The sequence below is a fragment of the Bubalus kerabau genome, chromosome 1 (assembly GCF_029407905.1).
Source record: "Bubalus kerabau isolate K-KA32 ecotype Philippines breed swamp buffalo chromosome 1, PCC_UOA_SB_1v2, whole genome shotgun sequence".
NCBI lineage: Eukaryota > Metazoa > Chordata > Mammalia > Artiodactyla > Bovidae > Bubalus > Bubalus kerabau.
Window position 1 is genome coordinate 4167465 of NC_073624.1, and position 19298 is coordinate 4186762.

Sequence of the window (19298 nt, forward strand, 5' to 3'; positions counted from 1 at the left end):
GGGCAGGAAGAGCTGCCAGGCCTGTGCTGGACCGGAGAGGGTGGGGCCCCGCCGGCCTCCCCGTGTGGCCGGCCAGGCGACCTTGGCCCCAGCCTCCACTCTGTGGGGCTGGAGCTCCTCACCCAGCTTCTCATGCACTTCTAGAACTGTCCATGGGTTCCAGCCTGGATCTATCAATACACACAGAGATAGACTGCAGGTTTAGTTCCAGACCACCACGGTAAAGTGAGTCACACAAATTCTCTAGTTCCTTGGAGCATATAAAATTTACGCTTGCACTGTGCTGCAGCCCATAAAGTGTGCAGTAGCATTATGTCTAGAAAGTAAAACATACCTTAATAAAAATCATCATTGCTAAAGAATGCTAGCCATCATCTGACAGCATGGAATTACCACAAACCTTCAATTTGTTAAAAAAAAAAATTCCAACCTTTGAAGCATAAGAAAATGAAACATGCCTATACTCTGTTACCACACATTGGCTCATGCCCTTGGTGAATTTGCAAATAACCGGCATTTTACTAAATTGTTAGGGAGAGCAAACAGATGTGGGTCCAACTGTCCGTTCATTCAAAGATGTTTACTGGCTGAACAGAAAAAAACGAGTGTTGTGGAGAACTTGAACCCTTGTGCACTGTGGGTGGGAGTGTTAGATGGTGCAGCATGGCAGTTCCTCAAAAAATTTCAGACAGAATGAGCATAGGATCCAGCGATCCCAACTCTGGGTATAAACCTGGAAGGATAGAAAGCAGTTGACTCAGACACTGGCGCACCTAGGTTCACGGCAGCATGATTCATAACCGCCAGAAGACGGCAGCAACCCAAGCATCCATCGAGGAACAGACAAGCCAAGTGTGGTCTGCACATACGAAGGAGCTGAACATGGCCTCCACCAGGAAGAAAACCCGAACACGTGTTACAAGGTGGAGAAACGCTGAGGACAGAGAGCTAAGTGAACGAAGCCAGACACAAAAGAATACTGTGATTCCATTTGCATGAGGGACCCAGAAGAGTCAAACTCATGAAGATGGGAAACAGAAGGGATGGGCTGGGGCAGGGAGGGTAACAAGGAGTTTCTGCCTCAGCTTAGGAAGATGAAAAGTTCTGGGGATGGTGAGACAGTGATGCAAATATACTGAACTGTACCCCTAAACATGGTCACAATGGTGCAATCTGCAGGAAATGGCACCCCACTCCAGTATTTGTGCCTGGAAAATTCCATGGGCAGAGAAGCCTGGAGGGTTACAGTCCAGGGAGCCATAAAGAGTTGGACATGACTGAGTATTATGTATATTTTACTGCAATTAAAAAACAATTTTTTTTGGTTGCAACCCTACTGTGTGCCAGGCCCATGCAGAGGCTTCAGGGATGAGAGGGATGTCCTGGAGGTCTTTCTGGGATAGCAGTTATGACACTCTGCACTGGGTGGGCTTGGGCCAGAGCTAGGCGTCCAGAGAACTGGACAGTGGTTTAGTTGCTCAGTCATGTCCACCTCTTTGCAACCCCATGGACTATAGCCCGTCAGGCTCCTCTGTCCGTGGGATTTCCCAGGTAAGAATACTGGAGTAGGTTACCATTTCCTCCTCCAGGGATCTTCCTGACCCAGGGATCGAACCTGAGTCTCCTGCATTGCAGGCGGATTCGGAGCTGCTCTCCCCTTACTACCCTTCGACTTGGACAAGAGATCTTGCATTCACCTGGCTGGCTTGCTCGCCTCCTTCAGGCCCTGGTGAGACACCCATTCTCAGCAAGGTGCCCTCAAACATCTCTATCTGAAATCTTAAACCCACTCTGATCAGGAGACCCAGCCTCTTGTCCCTGGGCTTTCCTTTCCCATGATACCTCGTGCCTTCTTACAAACCAGAGGCTTTACCATGTCATCATCTGCATCCTCTGAAGAGATTTTGCTTATTTTGTTCATTGATTTATCTCCATCTCCTCCAGGATAGCCTCAATACAATTTGTGAAATAAATGAAGGGCTTCAGAGAGTGACTGGTGGATTGAGAAACATCAGCTCAGGATCTGCTTTAGGTTTCGACTCCATGCTAACATGCTAAGTCAACTCAGTCATGTCTGACCCTTTGCAATCTTATGGACTATAGCCCGCCAGGCCCTTCTCTCCATGGGATTTTCCAGGCAAGAATACTGGAGTGGGTTGCCATTTCCTCCTCCAGGGGATCTTCCCTACCCAGGGATTGAACCCACGTCCCCTAGGTATCGTGCATTGGCAGACAGGTTCTTCACCACTAGCACCACTTGTGAACTCCATGTGGATCCAAATTCCCTCGTGGGCTGCATTCAACCCAAAGTTTTAGGCAAATTTATATTTGGGCTTCCCTCATAGCTCAGTCAGTGAAGAATCTGCCTGCAATGGAGGACACCCGGGTTCAATTCCTGGGTCGGGAAGATCCCCTGGAGGAGGAAATGGCAATCCACTGCAGTGTTCTTGCCTGGAGAATCCCATGGACAGAGGAGCCTGGCGGGCTGCAGTCCACGGGGTCACAAGAGCCGGACACGACTGAGCGACTGAACCACCACATTTGGGTCACAAGGCCAATCGTATTTGGTTGAGACTATAATGCACGGCGATGCCTGAAGTGAAACCTCACCTGCCATCTCTCCTGATCACCCCCAAATGTGCCATGTGTCAGAGGCTTGGGCAGAAGCCACACATGCCCGGCTAGAACCCGGGTGCGCTGGGAGGTGCCGGGGCGCCCACAGTCCTCTCCGATCCTCTCACTTACCAGTGTGTCAACCCTGGGCTTCTTAGGCACCACAGAACCCTGGGCGCCCTCCTCCCCCAGCTCTGCCCAGGAGGGCTCGGCCTGGGGCCTGTCCACCCATGCAATCCCATTCTCCTCACCCTGAGCTTAGAACAGCACCAGGGATCAATCAGGATTTGCCAAATGAATGAAAACTTAAAACCCGAGGGCCTGGCACAATGACACTTTGAAGGAGAAAAATAACGCTGGAATTATTGAGTGACCAGGTAGGTGGCTGGTGGTTCTTGTTTCCTGTACCCTTTAACTTATAAATGCACCCTCATAACCCAGATTTGATTTCTGACCTGCTCTCTCCCTTCTCTCCCTTCATTAAAAACACTGAACTTGTGGGGCCTTCCCTGGCAGCCCAGTGGATAGGATTCTGTTCTTCCTCTACAGCAAGCACAGGTTTGAGCCTTGGTTGGGGAGCTAAGATCCTGCATGCTGCGAGCTGCAGCCAAAAAAAAATTTTTTTTAATAAAAATGTTTTTTAAAAAAGAAAGACTAGGACAGAAACACAGAGAGAGAGAAGACATGAGGACGTGGGGAGAAGGTGGCATCTCCAACCCCAGGAGAGAGGCGTCAGGAGGAACTAGGATCTCAGACGGCTGTCTTCAGACTGTGAAGCAGTAAATGTCTGTGGTTTAAGCCGCCCGGGCAGAGGTGTCTGTGCTGGTGGCCTGAGCAGACAAGTACACTCTTCTGCCTAGGGTGGTGGTCCCGGCTGCTTCCCTCCCCTCGGTCATCATCACTGTCCTGGTTTAACATTTGGGGAAACCAAGGGTCCAAGCTGGCTCAAGTCACACAGCCTGAAAGCAAGCCCGATGGGTCCCCAGGGCCTGTCTGCCTTTCTGGGCCCAGTCTGTAAACAGAATGTTTGGCACTCACCAGCTAGCTTCGCCCCAAACTGCCAGCCACCCTCTGACATTTCTAGTGCGAAGCCTCACGCCAAGATCTCAGCTCTTACTCATCAGACACGCCGTAAATCCTCATGGCACAGTCTCCCACTCAGTTCAGACAATCCGAGCGCCCTCTTCTCTCCTTCCCTTGTTTGGTCTATAATGCTTTCGACTTTTCAAGAATTTCCTCAATGGAGCTTTACATCCTCCGTCACTGCTGGCAGGCAGCAGCCTCTCAATGCTCGATGCCAACACAAATGCAAGACTCCAGAACGAGGCGGAAGAGCCTCCCCTGCGCATTCTTTCTGTCTGTGGCAGCTCTCCATCCAGCACCCCCAGGTCAAAGCTGCCTTGGCTCGGACCAGGAGCAGAGAGCATGAATGGATGGCATTTGATGGAACATGTTCATACCCTCGCCTCCCGACCTCTGCTCCCCAGGCAAGCAGATCTGGGTCCAAGTCCTAATGCCTCTAGCTGAGCACTCTGGGGGAAAGCTCAGTTTTCTCATCCGTAAAATGGGCCAGTAACAGAGTTAAACAAGATGCTGGGCAGCAAATGCCTAGCACAAAGTAGGTGCTTCCTAAAGACTTGTTATTATTTTTATATTATTTTGACCGTGATGATTGACATGACATGTATTTATCATTTATTATAAGCTTCCAGTCAGGTGTTCAGTCGCCTCAGTCGTGTCTCTTTGTGACCCCATGGACTGTAGCCCACCAGGCTCCTCTGTTCATGGGGATTCTCCAGGCAAGATTACTGGAGTGGGTTGCCATTTCCTTCTCCAGGGGATCTTCCCAATCCAGGGATCGAACCTGGGTCTCCTGCACTGCTGGCAGATTCTGTACCACTGAGTCACCAGAGAAGCCCATTGTAAGCTTGCTGCTGCTGCTGCTAAGTCGCTTCAGTCATGTCGGACTCTGTGCGACCCTATAGACGGCAGCCCACCAGGCTCCCCCGTCCCCGGGATTCTCCAGGCAAGAACACTGGAGTGGGTTGCCATTGCCTTCTCCAGTGCATGAAAGTGAAAAGTGAAAGGGAAGTCACTCAGTCGTGTCCGACTCTTAGCGACCCCATGGACTGCAGCCCACCAGGCTCCTCCATCCATGGGATTTTCCAGGCAAGAGTACTGGAGTAGGGTGCCATTGCCTTCTCTGATTGTAAGCTTACGTCCTCCCAAAACTCTGAAGGAGCTTGAGTTAATTTAGAGAGAGAGGAATAAACATAGCTGATCCAGATGCTGGCTACCGCATAAAGTGGACAACGGCCTAGGAGGACTTTTGCTCTGGGACTGGCTTCGTCTGGGTGTCGGGGTCTGAAAGCGGCCGTGCTTTTACTGGCAAAGCACTTCCAGTGCTTTGAGATCACATGACCTCACCGGCCCCCAGTAACCACCCGCTTCTGGGTGACTTGGTCACAGTGCCCAGCTGTGGCAGCAAGGGCTGCAAACCCAGATCTTCTTGCGTGCAGCCTGGTGAAATGTCAGGATGCCCTGATAATGCCAGGGAGGAGGGGGAAGGGTAAGCGGAGACATGTACGAGGACCGTGGGGGCACAGAGGAGAGAGGGAGGCAGGGGTCAGCAGCCCACTGCACCCCCCGGCCCACAGCCTGGCCCTGGCGCCTAGCCTCCCCCCGGGGGTCTGCCACCCACTCTCCCTTCCTCTCCTGCTTTTGTCTAGAGGAGAGCTCTTCTGGTGAAGTGCTGGCAGACGTACCTGCATTCCTGGGATTCCGAGGCGTAGGGCAGCGAGCAGGCCCTGTGCTCAGTGGCCATTCGATGTCCGTCTGCACAGCAAGCCTCCATGGAGACATCTGCGCCCACTGTGCAGGGAGGAGAACAGGGTGACAGGCGGCAGGCGACTCACCACACCCCCCAGGGCCCCTGGGATGGGCAGCCTCCATTGGGTGGCCGAGGGCGCCCTACTCCCGGCCGCACCATCTGCACACAGCATCCCAGGGTGATGCTGAAGCACCGTTCAGTCACTCAACAAGCACGTCCTGAAAACTCCACTGGGGCTGGGGCTGGGAGACCCAGGAGCGTGCTCCTCCTGGAAGGGCCTGACACCTCAACCACGATCTGTCAGGGCTGCGGCTCAGCACCCAGGATCCCTGCCCCAGGGCCAGAGGCTGGGGACACGGACAGCCCAGTGCTCAGGGTATCCAGGACACAACCAACTCACTCCTGCGGGGCTCAGAGACGGTTTGTCTCACTAAAGATAACAGTGCAGAATGGAGGAGGCCTGGAGCGTCCCCCAAATGGGGACAACCAAGGAAGGCTTCCCCCGAGAGTGGAGAGTGAACACCCAGGGGGAGGGCACCCGGGGGGAGGGCACCCAGCGGGGGGGAACCCGGGGGGGGCACCTGGGGGGGAGGCACCCGGGGGGCAGGCACCCGGTAAGAGGGCACCCGGGGGGAGGGTACCTGGGATGAGGGCACCCAGGGGGGGCACCCAGGGGGAGGGTACCCGGGGGAGGGCACCCCGGGAGGGGCACCCAGGGGGGCACCCGGGGGCAAGGAACAGAAACCCAGGTGCCTCAATTGCAGCCAGCCTGCTCCGGGGGGAAGCAAGGAGCCTGCATTTCTGAGACCCACTCTGTGTTCTCATTTAACCATCACTGGCACTTGCTAGGGCCTCAGAACTGAAGCTGGTGAAAGTTTCTGCCCCAGACTTATCACAGATTCGCCTCTTTGCTTACAAAAATGAAAGATGGCCGCTGGCACACCCACGCCCTCACGGCTGCGCTGGGCACCCAGCCTTCCATCCACGGCCCAGGCTGCCCCGTGACGGGCCCCCCGGCTCACAGAAGGAGAGGACCCCATGGTTACCAAAGGCAGGAGCCGCCCAGCACCAGGGTACCCTCAGCCCCAGTTCCTTTCACGGCCAGGAGAGGGCGAGAGGGGCAACCGTCTCTGCACCAGGGCAGAAGGTCACCTCTGGGCAGGACATTTCAAAATTGGACTTTATGGAACATGCTTTCTCACGGCTAGCTTTTGCACACCCCATGGGGCAAATTCCACCACGCTTGGCACCGTTTCCTGGCACCAAGGGCCTTGGGTGTTCTGTTTGAGCCCACCATCCTTCTAAGGCCCAGCCCTCGAGGTGGCCCCAGAAGAGAGGGCCACTCCTGGACTCAGCTTGAGGCCAGTGTGTCCAGTAACACCAGCGGTGACGACCTGCCCACGGCCACCTCGACCGCCTCTGGGGAGAAACTGTGCCTGGAGCCCTGAGGCAGCAAGTGGTCACCCCCAGAAGACCCAGTGAGTGTGGTCCATGCCGGCGTGAAGAGCCAGAGGCTGGACAGGCCGTTTCCTCTTGAATTGCTTTTTATTCACTTATTTTTTAACACCAAAAACATTTTGCATTGAGGTACAGCCAATTAACAATGCTGTGGTAGTTTCAAGCCAACAGCGAAGGGACTCAGCCATACATAAACACGTATCCATCCTCCCCCAAATCCTTCTCCCACCCAGGCTGGCACATAACATTGAGCAGAGTTCCGTGTGCTATGCAATGTCTTTCTTGATATCCATCTTAAATAGAGCAGTGTGTACATGACCTTCCCAAAGGCCCTAGCTATCCCTTCCCCACCCCCAGCAACCATAAATCTGTTTTCTAAGTCTGTGAGTCTCTTCCTGCTTCGTAAGTTCTTTGTATCATTTCTTTTTAGATTCCACATCCAAGGGATGTCACATGGTATTTCTTCTCCTCTGTCTGACTTACTTCACTCAGTATGACCATCTCGAGGTCCATCCATGTTGCTGCAAATGTACCGGCCACTTTCTGAGCCAGGAGAAGAAAGGGCCTCGCCAAGTCCCCTGACGGGGACCCCAGGACCCCCATCCCAGGCCTTCTGGGGAGCGCTGAGCAGAAGATCCACCCGCCCAACCCCGGCCTGGCAGTGGGAGTCCCCGGGGGCTGATTAAGGGTGACGGTCCATCCCAGGGCAAAGCCTGCCGGCCCACAGCCACGCGGCCACTTGACCCCTCCCCATCACAGCTGTCCTCCTCCACGCTCCCCCTCAAAGCCGTTTGGTGACTGTGGGGGACACCGTGGCCTGGGGCCCAGATAGTAATAAAGTGAGTGTCACTGGCTTCTCAAATGAGTGCTCCCCCATGGGGGGAGACTTCCGGTTGCAGGGATGACCTCCAGGGGTCCCACTCCTTCCTTCCTTCCTTCATTTTTGCTCCAATTGATTTTAAGAAAAGTTTTCACGAAACACCAGCCCTGACTGTCACAGATACGATGCCCGTGGTTCACTCGCAGGATGACGGTGACCAGCCACGTGGCCGGATGCTGAGGCCAATATCCCCCCGCAGCCCAACCCCTGCGGGCCCCAAGTAGCTCTCCCGCCTGCGGCCTTGCCCCCTGGGGCTCTCATAGCGCCTCCAGCCCTGGCCCACCCCGCCCCTGCCCGATCCAGCCTCTCCCCGCCTCCTGTAGCCCGCCTGCCAGCAGCCCGGCCTGGAGCAAACTCTCCATTGACAACATGTGTCTGCCTCGCCCTCCCACCCACGCAGAGCTGGGCCTGCTTCTCATCCCGAACCTCAGCTCAAAGCTGGCCCTTCACAGTGACAGGGTTGAATAGGAAGAGGATCAGCTTTGGAGCCAAACAGGCTTGGGATCTGATCCCAGGTTCAGCGCTTGCTTGCTCTGTGACCCTCCCTGGGCAGGACGCTTCACCTCTCTGAACCACGGCTTCCTCAGCAGCAAAATGGGGGTTCACGATGCCTTTGCAGAGTGGCTGAGGAGACGGATAGAGCTTATACAGTTCCGAGCACACAGGGAGCTCCAGTAAACAGTGGCTGCAGGACACGTGATAGGAACAAAGGAAATCTGCTTGCCGTTGCCCGTGAGGAATGGGGCAACACGGCCCCGTCCTGGGGTGCAGAACGGCTGGGGTACGAGTGGCGGCTCCTACACCTCCCTCAACTCTGGAAAAGGCGAGCGTGGGGCAAGAAAGCTCAGACTCCCGCAGCCTGCTCAGCAGGGCGAGAACTCTGTGCCCCAAGCTGCAGAAACATTTGGAAATGATTCCTGCTGGGGAGCCCTGAGCACTTTGAAGCTTATTCTCAGTAGAACAATAAAACGTGAAGTCCTTCCCTCAATCCAGAAACTTAGAATGTCCCCAGAATGCTCCAAGCCATAGAGCCGGAACTCCCAGCGGGGGGTCAGCACACCCTCCTCGGGTGGGAGGTGCCCCCCCAAGCACTCCCCCATCAGAGGGGTCACGGGGAGCCCACGGCGAGGCAGGACGGTGACTCGGCAGACGTCAGAGCAGACAGAACACTGTTGTCTTCCTCATAACAGCCCCACACGGAAGGGTCCCAGCCCTCCCACCCCCAACCCCTCACCCCCTTAAACTGCTGCTGATGCCACCATGCCAGGCACGTCACACTGTTGGGTAGAAGTAGCTTTGTCTCCAGCCCACGCCCCGTCTCTGGGCATCTACATCACTTCTGATATTTCACTACAGGAACACACAGCTCTGGATTGAACATCTTCAACCCACCTTGTCTTCAGATTCTAAAGGTCCCCAACTTGGCTACTCCAATGAAACCAGGTTGAGTGCGACACGCTATCTTTCCTTATGTCCTATGGACATCAGTTACGTATGCATCCTTGGGTCAAAATTACTTTGGGTAACTTTCCCATAATTGTTGTTCTGAGGAGCTGACCACCCAACATTAAACAAAAACCCTTCCTTCAAACTGTTATTGTTGCTTTCTGGAGGTGATGGGAGAACCCCCTGCCGACATCACTTCTCCCACCCACACTCAGCAAGGACTCAGCACCATCGGCAGAAGGGGAAAGAGGGACGGAATTCTAGGCTGTGGCCCCACTCTGTCACAGGGCACATGGCTAGGCCGGGAGGGAGGCAAGAAGAGAACCGAGGTGTCAGCCCTACCTGATGCTACACCTCACCGGTACCAAGGGTTTCCGCAGTCGCCAACGGCATCAGGCCCACCACTCACACCAGCAGACCCTGAAAGCATCTCCCAAAGGGTATAAAATGGAAGAAACCTCAGGCACAGCCTCCGTGTCTGAGCCACCTTCCTAAATCATGCCATGAGAGCAACCTGAAGCGACAAGGCCATCACGGCTACTTCGGTCCCCAACCCTGGGAGCGATGCCACTCACTCACGCCCACCACACTCTCACTGGTCACTCAACACCCGTCCTGGGCAGGAAGTGCTCTTTAGAGAGAAGTGGAGCTTCAGGCGAGTCTGGAAATCTACCTCGGGTCGCTTCCCTCTCCAAGAAGAAACCTCAGCAAAGCACAGTTTTCATCTCCAGTCCCTGTGATCTGACTGTATGGATGAGACCCACAAAGATGGAATCCCAAGACCTTGTCCTTCCAAAATGTGGGGCATCCGAATGCCCTTCATGCGCATGGAATGCTGAGATACGAGATGGTGGTTGCTTAGCTCTCTACTTGGTTTTATTTTAATCCCCTCATTTGGGAAAATGAAGAGTTAAAGCAAGGCTCGCACCCCAGCTGCCAAACGGCACTGCCTGAAGCTGCAGCAGAGAGCTGGAGGGGGTCCCCATGGTGTGTAGAACCCACATAACTGGGAAGCCTGAGCTGCAATGAGATGCCAACGGGAAATTCCAACCAGACGGAATCATGCCAGACTCAGCCCATCCCCACCCCCTGCAGGGCCCCCCCCCGACCTCCCAAGCCTGGGGAGCCAGCAGACACCCCTCTTAGGGCTCTTTCGTGTGCCAGGCTCTCTCTGACCCTGGGGTGTGGGCTCCAGAATCAGGACTCTGTTTTCAAGGAGACGACAACCCAGGGAGATGCCAGGAGACTGTTCCTGGGTGTGTCCCAGGGCCCCTGCGTCCCTTTGCGGCCGAGGATGAGGACTGACCCATCTCCCTCCTCGAGGCCCCCAGCCTCCCCGGGAGGAAGCAGGGGGCGCTGAGGCTGTTCTTATGGCTCCAGTCCCGTCCCCAACATAAGAACAGCTGGTGCCCACACCCCCCCGGACATCAGCCCCCAGCAGAGAGACGGGGTCTCAGATAGAGAACGAGCTGGGAGGAGGCAGCAAGAGACAGGACCAGATGGCACACCCCTGAGAAGGTGACGAGAAGCCCACTCCATGTTGCTCCCTCCAGGCAGCTCACGTGAGCTCCTGGACCAACCCCCGTGGACGTGCGGGCCATCCTCCTTCTGCCCCATCTCTCCAGCATCACCCCCTGCAGGACCCAAATCCTCTGCTTCCCCTCTCACCTCTCAGAACACGTGTGCACACCTGTCAAATATCCTCTGCACCCGGCTTTTAGAAACTGAAGCTCTGCCAGGCTGGGGGGTCTTGGGTCCACTCCTCTGCTTGGACTAGCTCATTCACACCCATTCAAAGGCCCTCTCCTCCAGGAAGTCCTCCCTAACCACCGCCCCCACCCCCAACACACACCCATGCACACGTGCGAACATGGGGCAGAGGCCTTTCCTTTCGTGGTCTCTTTGCTCCCCAAACTTCCCAGCACTTCAGCACAAGTAATGAACTGTATGTGTCTCTGTGCCACAAGGGCTAGACAGGAGACTCTTCTGCCCCCGGACCCGTGGCCATCCCGGAGCCAGAAGTGTCCAGGAAGAGACGAACAGATGAATGATCTCGTGTGATCTGAGCAACCCTGGACACAGAGGATGGAAAGAGATGAAGCATGTTGCCCGAGGCCACGGGACAAACAGAGGCAGCATTCGAATCCCGCTGTGACTCTCAAGCTGACACCCACCCACCATAAAACCAGCAGCGGCGGCTTCTCCCTGAAGCTGGAGTTAGAAACATGGGAGACTTTTCAGACGGAAAGACGAGTGAGGCGGTTCGTTCCGCGTCCTGCTTCCGGAACACGACGAGAGAGCCAAGCCGCCCGTGTTCACATCCTGGCGCTGCCACGAAGCAGCTGTCTGTCCACAGCCATCCTGCCTGGCCTCTCTGTGCCCGAGGTGGGGGCGGTCATACCAATGATGGAAAAGGTGCAGCGGGTTTCGGAGAGAAGGCTCACATCAAAACGAGAAGCACGTGTAGGTTAACAAAACTTCCAGGACTTTTCACTCAGGCAGGCAACACAAGTCAGAAGGAAAAATGGGTTCAAAACAAATACAGGCTCATAAAAAAAGAAAAGAAAAATACTGGTTCAAGCCATTAGCACAAAGACACTCTGAGAGCCGGCCTCTAAAAGCCAGCCCTGGCAGCCTCCTAGCTGCCACCCCGGGCCGTGGGGGCGCCCCTGCAGAGGGGTCCTCTCATGGCTCTTTCCTCCTCAAACTGCCCGGGGGGCTCAGTGCCTCCGCCCCTTGTTCTCTCTTCTTCCACACCCGCCTCCCTGGGTGGTCTCGTCCAGCCTCACCTATGGGCTGAGACCCTCATTTCTGTCTGTCCAGGCTCCACCCAGACGTCTAACAGGAGACTTAAAGTGTCCACTTGGGACTCTGAGGCCCACCCCCGTCCCGCTTCTCCACCTCAGTAATTAGCAGTCATCCTGCGTCCGGAGGCTGAGGCCAAAATAACTGGGTCAGCCTGAATGATTCCAGCTCCCTCACCGTCCACATCAAGCCCTCAGCAAGTCCTGTCCACTCGACCTCCCCAACTCTTCAGCTCTGTCCGTTTCTCCCCAGCCCCCAGGCCACTACCCTCTCCAGGCCATCTTCCACCCTGGACCCTGTAGGAGCCTCCCCCACCACCACCCCGCCGGCTTACTCAGCCTCCACTCTAGTCTCCCTGCGATCCATCTACCATGCACCACACAGAGGGGCTGCTGAAAACATGAGTCAAGGGATGTCACCCCCCTGCTTGAGAGCCTCCAGCCCCGGGGCATTGGGATAAAATCCACAGTCCGAAGCCCGGCTTTTAAGGCCCTGCACAAACTGCCTTGGCCCCGCCCGCCTCCCCTCCCTTCACTCCATCCCGTGGTCCTCTGACACACCTGGTCCCCCCGGGGGCCCGTGTACGCCTTCCGTCCCCTTTGCCCAAACGCTCCTCCCCAGGTCTTTTCACAGAGGGCTCCCTGCCGCTGACGTCTGAGTTCCAGTATTATGGCCCCCCCACCGCCCACCCGAGAGCCGCTGGAGTCCCGCTCTCACGCGTCACAGTCGCCGTGGCAGAGGGCCCCACGGACTTCTTGTTAGCGCATCTGTTTCTGTGCTTACTCTCAAGGGTGTATAGCGGCTTCAGAGGCGTCCCCTAGAAAAGACACGTCCATGTCCCGACACCTGGAACCTAAGAATGTGACCTTATTTGGAATAAGGGTCCTTGCAGATGTAACTAAGGATCTCCCAATGACATCATCCTGGATTATCCGGGTGAGTCCTAAGTCCTAGGACAGGTGTCCCTAGAGGTGCACAGGGGAGATGGCCACGGGAAGATGGGGGCAGAGGCTGGACTCACCGCCTTGGCTCTGGGCCCCTGGTGTGGGGAAGGAATAACCAGGTGCCCGTGCGCACGGGATTCCCCAGGAAGTCAGGGACAGACCCAGGTGGGAATCTGGCCCCCCCTCCCCGCACCCCCCACCACCACCATGGAAAACAGCTGTCCTTTCAAACGAGCCCCTCGGCTACACAGCGAGACGGAGCAGGACCTTAAGTTCCTCCCCTTCCCCACCACGTCCTCTGCCTGCCTCCGCTCTGTGGAAAACTTGAGTCAAAGAAGTTCAATCAGAGAAATGAGAAACACAGAGGCAGAGGGAAGCAGTCAGAGGAGACCAGAGAGTAATCGTGTCGTCAGCAGACACAGTCGAGGACCGTCGGTTCTTTCTCAAGGACTAGATAATATTCTGAGCCACATCCTGCGGGCTGTCTTATAGATACCGAAGCCCCAAGTAGAAGTTAACTGCGTGATGACCAGAATGTACCCACGACAGAAGCTGCCACGATTTCGAGAACTGGCCTCAAAGAAATGGGAACAAATGGACCCTGGAACTGAAGATTAAGTGTACCTAAAACAAGCAAGATGACGCCGGTCAGACCACCGATGACCAAGCTGAAGATGACCGTCAGAGCTGACTGTGCTGTTTCTGCGTGTAGCCTGCCCCCCTCCCCACTTCTGTCTACAAAAGCTCTTGCCCACAGTTTGCCAGTGGAGGGGAGGAGTTGGCCTTCGGATAGATGTCTGCCCTGCCCCTGTCCAGTTGCGGGCACCCAAAATAAAGCAAACTTTCCTTTCCACCAACCTGCCCTGTTTACTGGCTTTTGGGGGGCGAGCAGCCGGGTCCCACACTCTTTCGGTAACAGGAGTGCTCAGGGACTGAAGTGTCCGTCCAGTCGAGTGGTGAGGAGCACGGAGTCCCGTGTCCTCTAGGGATGGGCACGCTGTCATGAGCAAGGACTGGTTCCCAGGACCGGCTCTGAAATGCCAGAGCGCAGAGTGTTTCACACTAATGGGCTGAGCCAGTATTTTTTTTTTTTTTTTTGAACCTGTTCTTCCTTTTGGGTCATGTCGCCCGCTGGAGTAACCGCTCTGGCCCCTTGCTGTTGTTCAATCTCTAAGTCACATCTGACTCTTTGCGACCCCGTGGACGGTAGCCCACCAGGTTTCCTTTGTCTGTGGGGATTTCCAGGCAAGAATACTGGAGTGGGTTGCCATTTCCTTCTCCAGGGCGTCTTCCCGACCCAGGGATGGAACCTGCGTCTCCAGCATCAAAAGTGGATTCATTACCACTGAGCCACCTGGGAACCCAGCAGTAAAATGGAAACAACAGTTGTACCTATTTCATGGAGTTGCTGACAGAGCTAAATTAGTGACTAAATGTAAAAGACTTCAATTATAATAATTTCCTAGAGCAGAGAGCGTTCCTTCCACATTTAAGGAAACAGAGCAGAAAGGCTGTGGGAGTCGGTCAAGCTCTTTCGGGCGGGTCACTTTCGGGTCCAGTCTCCTAACCTTGGTCGAGTGCCCGCTCCCACCCCTGGGTGGGCTGACATAGGACCCTCCTGATAACATGCAGGCAGCCGGTTCCCTCCCGCCCCAGCCTCTTGTTTGGACCAGCCTTGGGGGTTAAAGGCGGTGACCAGCAGAAAGAGTGCCGGCCACAGGGCACAGCCTCCGGTCCAGCTGTGCCTGCTACGAGCTGGATGACCAGGAACATACGGCTTGCCCTCAGCGCCACACTGTCTCAGCGCTAAGCTCCCCTCCAGGCTGAAGGGTCTCTGACCCCAGGAAAGTTGACCTAATAGGTACCCGCCCACCTCAGTTTCATTTGAAACCACTACGAGGAAACTGAGACCATGTGCAGCCTGCACAAGCATTTATTAATGAAACTGTTAGGATCTGATGTTTTGCTAACCTTTTATTGTGTGAGATATACTGGCAAAATACTCGTGCGTCCTATTAGAATTGTTTTCCTGCAAAGTTGCTCCACCCACCGCATCCATTGCTCACAGAGACCCCCGCCTTCAGAGGAATGGCGGGGGCTGTCTGAAGGATGTTGGGGTGGGGGCTTCTGAGGAAGCTCCCCAAGCACGAGGAGGGGACAGAACTCCTGAAAGCCCCACGTTCTCTCTCACCTTCTCAACCTTTGTCCATGCTGTTCCCTTTGCCTGGTGACCCTCCCCACCCCCCATCTGCTCCTTCACATCCCAGTTTGCATGCCACTTCCTCCAGGAAGTCTTCCCTGACTCACTCCCAGCTGGAGTTGGTTTGTAATCATCTACTTTTCAGGGTCTCCTGGAAGTTACGCCCCATGGGCAGAAGGCTCCAGCTTCTCTTCCTCTCTGCCATATCCCCAGGACCTAGAACAGTGTCTGGCACAGAGCTGGCCCTCAGCAGATACCTTGCATACAGATGATCAAACGCCTAAGGAGGCCAGCTGGGCCCACTTTGCATGACCTTTACCAATACGGCTGCCTCCCTCCCAGCTCCTGGCTGGGGACATGCAGTCTTAGTAGAGCAGTCTTGGGGGAAAGGACACTGTCCTACTCTAGGAAGGGGACAACACATATAACAAATAATAATAACACAGCCCCCACGACAAGCATCCTCCTATGGTCTTGCCACAGTCCTCCTGCATGCTCAGTAGTGTCTGACTCTTTTGCGACCCCATGGACTGCAGCCCGCCAGGCTCCTCTGTCCACAGGATTTCCCAGGCACGAATATTGGAGTGGGTTGCCTTTTCCCTCTCCAGGGCATCTTCCCGACCCAGCGATTGAATCAGTATCTCCTGCTTTGCAGGTTCTTTACCACTGAGCCACCTGGGAAGCCCCCTCAATCCTCAAAGAGACCTAAAAAGTCAGTTTCTGTTATGTCCATTTTACAAATGAGAACAGGTCATCCCATGCGTCTTCTCTGAGGGACAACAGGCAAAGCTGTTGTCAGTTCCACAAATGAGCTCTCTCCTAGAAGCCTGCTGGGTGCCAAAGGGGAGTGAGCTCCCTCCTCCCCCACCACCATCAGGGCACAAATGCACCCAAGCTGGGGTGGCCCCGGGCAGTGCTGGAAGGGGCGTAACCTGGAGCTGTGGCTCCCCAGAAGAGGCCCTGGCGACGCCTCCTGAGACACCCTGAGTCTCATTCTCCTGCAGCCCCCTCAGCCTGTCCAGCCCCCGCCACCGAGTGGGAAACTTCAGGAGCAGCCGCGGTGCAGCCACGTGTTTTCAAGCCAAGTCCTCTCTCCCCTTTGTTCTCCTCCCAGCAACGTTCTCTGTAATCAGTTGGAAAGGCAGCCCAGCTGGAGCCAGGGGCCAAGAAAGTCTTGAAGAAAACACAACCATCTTTCCCAACACCCTCCTCTCTTACTCCCTCCCTCACTGGCTCTCAGGAAAGCTCAACGGCACAGACAAAAGGATGCAGGACAGATTGATGGTTCCCGCTCTGCCCCGCGGCTCGAAAGTGCAGCGCCCCTCTGCCTTCCCGTGGTCTGGTCACCAGAGGAGTGGCCGAGGATTAGCTCAAAGGCTCACCATCAAGGCTTTTTCCGCGATCACTTTTAAACTACACATTTCCTCCGGACCCCCTCGGCTCTACGGGGGGTGGGGACAGCGTCACTGTCAGCCTTCCAAGGCTCCGGGAACCTTACACTGTCTGAGTTTGCAGGTACAGAAAGGAACCTGGCAGATCTCTCCCCTTCTCTCGCCCCAAACCATACCAAACTTGTTGAAATTCAAGAGAGGGACCTCCCCAAAGATACAGGCATTCTCATCAGCGTGCAAAGAAGAGAGGCTTCTTTACCCACTTCAAGTGAGGACCTGCTCCAGGAAGAAGACAGCAGTAAACCATCAGTCAGGGCTGGGGAGCCATCCCAGCCTAGCACACCTCGGCACTCCTTCAAAGCTGGACCCTGCCAGTCTGCAGGGGACCCTTCTCACACAGGAGGTGCGAAAGAATATCGGTGGAAGGTCTGGGGACTCAGGCTCAGCGAAGTCCAACTACACCTTCTCTCTGTGACTCAGTTTCCTTGTGTGTTAGATACAGGGGGGTGCCAGGGCCCTCTGGGCTTTCGATCCAGCCAGCAGTCCCCTGAATCCCTTCCTCCCCTGCCTGCCTGACAAGCTCCCACTCAAGCATCCGTCTCCTCCAAGAAGCCTCCCATCAACCCCAGGGCCTGGGATGGCTCTCGCTGCGGGTGCTGAGCCCTGTTCCTCCACCCACGACATGTCCCTGGGCACAGGCCCGTGCCTGGAACAGACAGGGTTCCGTGAAGGTCTGCTGCAAAGGGAGCCAGGGAGCCAAGAAATCTCTGCAGGGCTCTCCCCGCCCCCACCCCTCCAGCCTCCCAGGGGAACCCCTGAATCCTGGCAAGGCATTAGCTGGGACAAGTGACCTTTGACAGAGGAAGGGGAGTGGTCACCAGAGAGTTTAAAAGCTCAACTAAGCCAGAGATAAAGAACCGGAGATGCCGAGGGTGGTCGGAGCCCTAATCTGCGCCTGGCCCCAGGAGGGCTAGCCTGACTAATGACTGATAAGTAACTGGGGTCAGTGGAGAGGTCAGAGGTCACAGCTGTGATTGGCAGGGCCTTGCAGTCACCCCTGAGGAGTGGAGGCCTTGAGGATTAAGGGAGAAAGGATGAGCTGGGTGCTTGCCATTCCAGCGCTGTCAGTCCCAGGGCTGGGGGCTCTGTTGATGGAGAACCCCTTGCACCCCCTTGACACCAGACGGCTGGATGGGTTTGGAGGTGGCCTGACCCCAGCCGCAATGAATACGGAGCCTGGCGGCACCTCCGTCTTGAGATCCTCAGTGTCCCAGGAGGGCAGACAGCAGTCTCCCCACACATAGCTGTGACCCTGAACACCTCCAGACCACACCCTTCCTCTCTCCGTCCTGCACGGGCGCCCCCTACTCCATGACAGGGTCTGTGTCTCGAAAAATTTACCGATCCCCACCCCCTAGTCTGTTTTCCCATCAGAACGCTGGGTACCACAGCCCCTGCATAAGGGTGGAGGTGGGAGGAGTGAGAACAGGTATGCCAAAGGCGCTCCAGGGGCAAGGGCAGCCACGCGGGTGGAGGAGGGGTGAGGGAGGGGACGGCGACCTTGGCCACCACCGGCCAGCCTTCCTCTCCCACAGCCGGCACTCTGGCCCCGGCGGGTGGATGGGCGCTAGGCTGGACAGGGTTTGGAAGCGAGAGGACCTGCGGGAGAATGTGTTTGGAGGCATCCATCTCTAAAACAAGTCCCCAAGTCAGCGGAGGTGATCAGGTTGGAAGCCAGGAGACGGGTAGTTGGGGGGGGGAGGGGAGCGCCGCGGGGCAGCTCAGATGTCTCAGGACCGCCGACGGGGGCGCAGCCCCGGGCCGCCTCCCCAGGCGCTGGCAGTCCCCAGAGTCCCACGGGGCGCGGGGTCCCCAGGGGTCGGGGGGGATGGGGGAGTCACTCAAGCGGGGCCGTGGACTCGGGGCGTCCCCTCCCTCCCGATGCCCCCCAGCACCCCTACCTGGGGCCACCAGCAGCGAGAGGCCGCCGAGCAGCAGCAGCAGCAGCGGGACCCGGCGCGACGGGGCGGCGCGCTCCATGGGCGGCGGGCGGACAAAGGCGCGGGGCGCGGCTCTCGGCTCCGGGCAGCGCGGGCTCCAAGCTCCGGCCGAGCCTCCGCAGCCAACGCTGGGCCCCGGCCGCGCGGTTCAATTATCCCGCCCAGGAGGAGGGCGCGGCGGGGGCGGGGCCGCGGGTCGCCCGCTCCCCTCCCCCCGGCCGCTCCCCGCTGGGGACCTCCGGGCCCCCTCCCTCCTGGGGGGCCCTCCCTCCTGGCACCCATCCTCGAAGGGCGCGCAGGCCCACGGCCGGGGCGGGGGCAGGGACCCCAAACTTCTCCTCCGAGGGGGGGGCCTGGGAAAGGGGGGGCGCCATCGGCGGGAAGCACCCCCACCCCCACCCCCGCCCACATACCCCCCGCCCCTTGCGAGTGAAACCCGATCCCCTCCGCACCCGTCGGCCAGAGTGGCGGGCTGGGTATCAAAGGTTAGCTCCGCCTGGCTCCTCCAAAAGCGTGGGTGGGGGGAACCCTGCCTCAGGCAGCGAGGGGGCCCCAGGATCAGAGGCGCCTTTTGAGGGGAAATAAGGGCGGTCCATTCGGGGAGCCCCCTGCGGGACTCGGCCCCGAGTGTTGCCCGGAACCCACAAGTCTGCTGGTTTCCCTCCCCTTCCTGCGCGCGGGTCTCCGGGCACTCTGCAGGTCGGCGGTCGACCTCAGGAGTGCTCGAGACT

The 19298-nt window shown here is 56.7% G+C and overlaps 1 protein-coding gene across 2 annotated transcripts in view; it reads right to left on the minus strand.

The window, feature by feature from the left end:
• The window catches only part of FBLN1 (fibulin 1), an 84383-nt gene extending 65669 nt beyond the window's left edge, over window positions 1–18714 (minus strand). The window contains exons 1-2 of one of the 2 annotated variants that reach the window (XM_055563017.1): window positions 18529–18711; window positions 5379–5484 (exon numbers count right to left, since the gene is read on the minus strand). In XM_055563017.1, the coding sequence (XP_055418992.1) occupies window positions 5379–5484; window positions 18529–18607 (185 nt within the window). In that variant the 5' untranslated portion in view covers window positions 18608–18711. Of the gene's footprint in view, window positions 1–5378; window positions 5485–18528 lie in introns of both variants that reach the window. The other variant, XM_055563081.1, reaches the window with a different exon arrangement.
• Window positions 18715–19298: the final 584 nt, after the last annotated feature.